This window comes from Macaca nemestrina, chromosome 11 (assembly GCF_043159975.1).
Source record: "Macaca nemestrina isolate mMacNem1 chromosome 11, mMacNem.hap1, whole genome shotgun sequence".
Lineage (NCBI taxonomy): Eukaryota > Metazoa > Chordata > Mammalia > Primates > Cercopithecidae > Macaca > Macaca nemestrina.
In genome coordinates this window covers 128646424-128652423 of record NC_092135.1, presented here as the reverse complement: position 1 = coordinate 128652423, position 6000 = coordinate 128646424, and the positions used below count along the sequence as shown (strand labels likewise).

At 42.9% G+C, this 6000-nt stretch overlaps 1 protein-coding gene across 8 annotated transcripts in view; it reads right to left on the bottom strand.

The window, feature by feature from the left end:
- Positions 1–291: 291 nt before the first annotated feature.
- The window catches only part of LOC105473951 (SP100 nuclear antigen), a 132364-nt gene continuing 126655 nt past the window's right edge, over positions 292–6000 (bottom strand). For 7 of the 8 annotated variants that reach the window (XM_071073514.1, XM_071073509.1, XM_071073511.1 and 4 more), the window contains 5 exons: positions 4548–4663; positions 2935–3055; positions 2559–2630; positions 1899–2042; positions 292–1092 (listed from right to left, as the gene is read on the bottom strand). In XM_071073514.1, the coding sequence (XP_070929615.1) occupies positions 982–1092; positions 1899–2042; positions 2559–2630; positions 2935–3055; positions 4548–4663 (564 nt within the window). In that variant the 3' untranslated portion in view covers positions 292–981. Of the gene's footprint in view, positions 1093–1898; positions 2043–2558; positions 2631–2934; positions 3056–4546; positions 4664–6000 lie in introns of those variants that run through there. The other variant, XM_071073516.1, reaches the window with a different exon arrangement.

The window sequence follows — 6000 nt, the reverse complement described above, 5'->3', positions numbered from 1 at the left end:
GCCCTGTACTATAGTTTGAAGTTGGGTAACGTGATGCCTTCAGCTTTGTTCTTTTTCCTTAGGATTGCCTTGGCTATTTGGGCTCTTCTTCCGTTCTGTATGAATTTTAAAATAGTTTTTTTCTAGTTCTGTGAAGAATGTCATTGGTGGTTTGATAGGAATAACACTGAACCTGTAAACTGCTTTGGGCAGTATGGTCATTTTAATGATATTGATTCTTTCTACCCATGAATGTGGGATGTTTTTCCATTTGTTTGTGTCGTCTCTGATTTCTTTGAGCAGTGTTTTGTAATTCTTATTGTAGAGATCTTTCACCTCCCTGGTTAGCTGTATTCCTAGGTATTTTATTCTTTTTGTGGCAATTGTGAATGGGATTGCCTTCCTGACTTGGCTCTTGGCTTGGCTATTGTTGGTGTATAGGAATGCTAGTAATTTTTGTATACTGATTTTGTATTCTGAAACTTCTCTGAAGTTGTTTATCAGTGGAAGGAGCTTTTGGGCTGAGACTACGGGGTTTTCTAGATATGGAATCAATGTTGTCTGCAAACAGGAATAGTTTGACTTCCTCTTTGCCTATTTAGATACCCTTTACTTTTTTCTGCTTCTTGACTGCTCTGACTAGGACTTCCAATACTTTGTTGAATAGGAGTGGTGAGAGAGGGAATCCTTGTCTTGTGCTTGTTTTCAAGGGGAATGCTTCTATCTTTTGCACATTTAGTATAACGTTGGCTGTGGATTTGTTGTAAATGGCTCTTATTATTTTGGGATATGTTCCTTCAATACCTAGCTTATTGAGAATTTTTAACATGAAGGAGTGTTGAATTTTATTGAAAGCTGATAAAGACAGTTTTAAAATGTTAATGAAAAATTTTGGAGAATTGTGATGTGGAGTTTCCACAGGAGCAGTCAGAGATTAGTGGGACCACGTGCACACTGTGTACCTAGCTGCCAGAGGATCTGAAGGGAAGAAATAAGAATGGGCTAAATGAACATTATAATGTTCTTGCTTGTTTCCTGAATTGCAAAAATGTTTCTGAAATTCTTCTCAAAGTTGTCCTCTACTTGAATTCCCAGTGTAATGAATTTATCTTCCTGAAAAAGCGAAGAAAAAAACATTAATAGCAACGATTATTCAATGAGCGGAGACACCCAGTATTGCAGATAATCCAGGGCTTTGTTTTAGGTTATCCCAAATGTTAAATGAGAATTAATCTAGTTAAGAATTGCTTATGTTCCCTGACAATTTAATTATTTATCTTTATCTGGAAGGCAGAGAAGTCGAAATATTACTACACTGAAATCTAATTCCTGATCAAAAGCTTATGGTTTAATTTAAGTTTTAAAAATTCTACTTGTGTGATTTTTATGCACAGCATTTTTTTAGCAACGTTAATATAGTGCAGAAATGTTTAAGGCCATTTAATAATGTCTTCCTTTTCCCTTCACTCTCACCCCTTGACATAATCCTTGTTAATTTCTGAAATGGTGCCAGGAAATTCAGATGTAAAGAAATCCAATATTTTGACATTTGAGACCTTTGATTTGGTATATTCCTCCAGAGAAGAGAAACACTTTAAATGCCTTTAAAGTGCACTTCTATTTCTAGTAGAAACAAATGAGTCTGCAGCCTACTGTTCTCTATGGGTGAAAACAAACCATCTAGAAATGAGTCAACTCTGAGGTTATAGGACCATGTTTGCAAGGGCACCTTCCAGTTCGTTGTTATTTTCCCCACATGCACCACAGGGTTTTTAGGATACTTCCACGATTTGTACTTGTATGGGCTTGTCATATGATAAGGGTGATTGTAACATTTACCTGATATGAAAAGATGAGAGGGGAAGTGACTTTAAAGTGACATAATTGAAAAAGAAAAGGAAGCAGGGAGAGCCACTCACCCTGTAAAATTCCTTGTGGTTATGAAAGATGAGACGCATGTCCTGCACAAACCCTTCTACTCGGGAGTACGCCTGCTCATTCAGGTTTCTCTTGACTTTGTTTAACCACATGGGCTTCTGTGGGCCCTGAGACCTCTCTTTGTTCTGTTGAGAAAAAGACCAAAGTGAGGCTATCAGCCTGGTGCCATAGACTCCCACTATTGTGGAATAAAGGTTTGTGGGGTCCCCCAATCCATAGGTCAAAATCCTAACCCCCCTGTGAAGGTACTAGGAGGTGGGGCTTTTGGGAGGTCATGAGGTAAGAAGGGTGGAGCCCTCACAAATAGGATTAGGACTCTTATAAAAAAGACTGGAGAGTTCTCTCCTCTTTCTGCCACTTAAGAACACAGGGAGCAACCCTGTGTTGTCTCTGCAACCTAGAAGATAGCCCCTCTCCAGAACCCGACCCTGCTGACACCTTGATCTTGGACATGCAGCTTCCAGGACCGTGAGAAAAACATTTCTGCTGTTTAAGCCACCGAATCTATGATAAATTTTTATAGTAGCCTAAACTAAAAACTCATCAACAAGGCAAATAGAAAGGCACCTTGTACCATGGGATTCAGATCACAGATTTGACAAATGCCAGTATAAGCATTTTTTTTTTTGGCTGTTACTTACATAATATGGTTCTGAGGCAAAAAAGGGGCTTTTTGGATCACAGTAGACCTTCAAGAGGAGGAATTCACATTTCTGCAAAAGACGGAGGACATTTCAAGTTAAATGCAGTTTAGAGAGAAAGAGCTCATATGCATGCCCAAAGAGAACACACAACTCCCAAACCTGTGGACTCTTTGAAGCAAACATGGCATGGGGAGTTTCTTTGGACTAGGAATTTTCTTTGGAATATGAATTGTAGTGTTAGGTCATGGAGAAAAGCACACCATGGGCCAGCAGTTTGCTTTTGGGCTCCATTCCTTAAGCTTTTTGTAAGACTGTGCTTCTCCTGCCTAGGTGAACAGAAAGGAGGAGGCTTCAGGTTCACATTTTTACTCACCAACTGCTCCTCGGGCAGCATCTGCCTCATCAGGACTTCAGATTCCTGATGCCATGGTTGGCTTTCTGGACATCTTTCCTGAATAGCCTTTATCCTGCAGAAGATGCAACTCCACGGGTTCCTGAGAGATGGGGCATAAAGTGAACAATGGCAGGTTCTGTGAATCAGCCGCCATTCTTACAGTTGTTCAAGTCCTGTGCTCAAGAATGCCTGGTGGTTTCCACCTTGTATGTAACTTCTCTCTTGGAGGCCTCTGCACTAGAGCCCCATTAGGACTCAATAGCCAAAGGCATGCCCTTCCACCAATAGCAATAGCAGGGGTGATCATCTATTGGGTGAAGTGCCCTGTGAGTGACGGAGTCTCATTCACCTCAAAACTTAGGGTTCTCATCTGAGCCACTGGGAACTTGATAATGAGCACTGTTTGCCACGGTTATTGGAAATGAGTACCCTAAGCACAAAGTGTTGGGCCTCTGTGAGTCAATCAGGTCATAGAAAAATCAGAAAACAAGCTCTTGTTTCTCGACTTTGCTGAGTAAGCACAGAACACAGGCTATAGGCATCCTCTCCCTCGGCCCTGCCGTATCTTACACCTCGAATCTGTGCTGCAGAAACTTCTTGAAAAGGAAATCTCTGGACACAGTGTCAGACATCTTCCATTTGCTCCTAGATTCATTCTCCAACCTTCTCTACTAGGCCATCTGTGCTAGGAGGCTGTTGATAATCAGGCAAGCACAATGAACCATCCTAGTGATGCCAGCATCTCCTTGGCCATGTAGTGCTTGCTCAAGGAGCCTGTTACAAAGTGCTCCTCTAAGAGTACTTTGCAACTCTGGTGCAGGGATGGGGGCTATACATGGGCTCAACCGAAAAGCTGATTTTTCTTCTGCCTCTGCAGATTGCCCAACTGGTCAAAAGCAGAGGTTTATGCTGATCCCCTGAGATGACACTCTGGGAGCAGGTGGGTCACATTAGCTTTCTCCATTATGGAAGGGCAATGCTCTGCCCTCATAGAGTCAGACACATTCCTGGTAGAGATCATCCTCTCAGCCTTAACAATTCTGTCCACACACCACTCACAGAGCACCTTATCAGTCTCCATGGTATCCTGCATACCATCATCTCTGTCCAAAGGCACATGTTTTAGCAAAGGAAGTGAGCCAGGGACTCACAGTTGCAGAATTCACAGGTCTCGACATGTGACCTGTGACCCAGAGTCAGTTGGCTTGATAGACGGCTGCAGCACTGGCTTTACCAGCTGTGTGATGGTCCCACAGCAGGTGGTATATGCTTTAAACCAGCAGGCAGTGTATGATGGCATCACCCCATCAGAGAGCATGGGTCTCGGAGCCAAGTAGGGGAGGCAGAGGTTGGCACCTCTTTCTATTGCACTCAATAACCACTTAAAGAGTTTTTGCTTCCCATTAATCTGCTGCTGCCAGCACTGTTCAACAGCTCTGGATAATACTTGTGGATCCTGATACTAAGGAGCCTGCCCCTTATGCATTAAGAAACACATAACCAGGTACAGAAACTGCAGAGTACTCATGAGTGGCAGGAGGAGCTGTACCACAAGAAGGAAGGGCTCAGGGAAGGGGACACATCTTACTCACTTGTTAGCTTCCACGGGCGGGATGTGGCAGTGCTCATGAAAGGATCTTGGACAAGTGTCGCAGCAGAACAGCTGTCCCCATTTGTTGCACACTCCACATATGTTTGAGTTTTCCGGCTAGAAGGGGAGATGATGTAGACATCACTGGGATCAGTGGGACCCTAGAATTTGTGACCTTTTTATGTATCAAGGGCACACTTGTAAATTTCTCTCCACAACATATTAAGGATCGCTGAGTGGAGATCTCAGAAGACATTTTGGCCTGCAGCAAAGTTCAGTAGATAGTGGCTATGTGTCAGGCCAGAAAAGTTTTCTTTATGAAAGCAGAGATTCTGACATGATGACTAGTGACAAAAATAGGATGCATTAGAGATGATTTGAGCAATTTATTAAACAGCTGGCAAAACCTGGCCCAGAAATAGAGTCTTTTCTAGCTGTCTACATTGTCTCCTTTAAACTGACTTGTCAAAGGGTGATTTACTGAGAATTTAATACAATGGAGTAAACTTCCGAGATATCACTTCAACCCACACTCTTGCCATAGCAAGAATGAGTTGAAGAAAGGGCTTGGGGAGGAGTTCCTGGATGGCAGTTCTCTGTCTGGAGGGCTCTGGGCCTATAGCAGTACCTCTGGGATGGAAAAACCATGGGCAAGATGATCAGGTGGGCACCAGAGAGTACAGGGCTTTTTGCTTTTCGCTCTGGGAACCTGGAGGAAGAGCCCCCATGACTTAGTCAACTTCGCATGTAAGGTGTTGTAATTTCTCTTCATCTACAAAGTCACTATACAAAGAAGAGACTAAAGTCACATATACGAAAAAAAATTCTAGGCTGCAAGATGTATCTTGCCCACGTATTCTCCTTCAATGGCAGAATTTGAGTGGCCTATTAGGAGCCACTTCTTGGGCACATCTCCACGTGGGGGCAGGGGGGTATCTGAGCTTCCCCTGGAGTGGGGCCTTGTAACTGTTTTTCCTTTTTGTTGCAATAGATGAGATTTATCGATGCTGACCACTATTTTTAGGCTGCTGGGTCAAGGTTTCTGATCCATCATCCTATCAAGTACACTGCAAGTGGGCCCCAGGAAAGAATAAATACCACAGGCAAATCCTATGTTTGAAGTTCCATTGTCTAGGAAGCCTGCAAACTTGGTGTATGTCTCTTTAATCTTTTTAGTAAGAATTATTTTCTTTTGTTTAGAAGTGGTTCTTAACTTGCTCTACAGTAGAATCCCCTGGGAGGATTAAAAAACCATCTCTGGAGCCCCATTACCAGAGATTTTGATTCAGTTAGTCTGGGTTGGGGTATTGGCATCAGTACGTCTTAAATGTTGTCCAGATGGTTCTAATGTGCAGTCAATAGTTGAGAACTCTGGCCTCTAATGCAGTGGTCTCTGGACCAGCAGCAGCAGCGCCTGGAACTTGTTAGAAATGTACAACCTGGGGCGCTGCCTC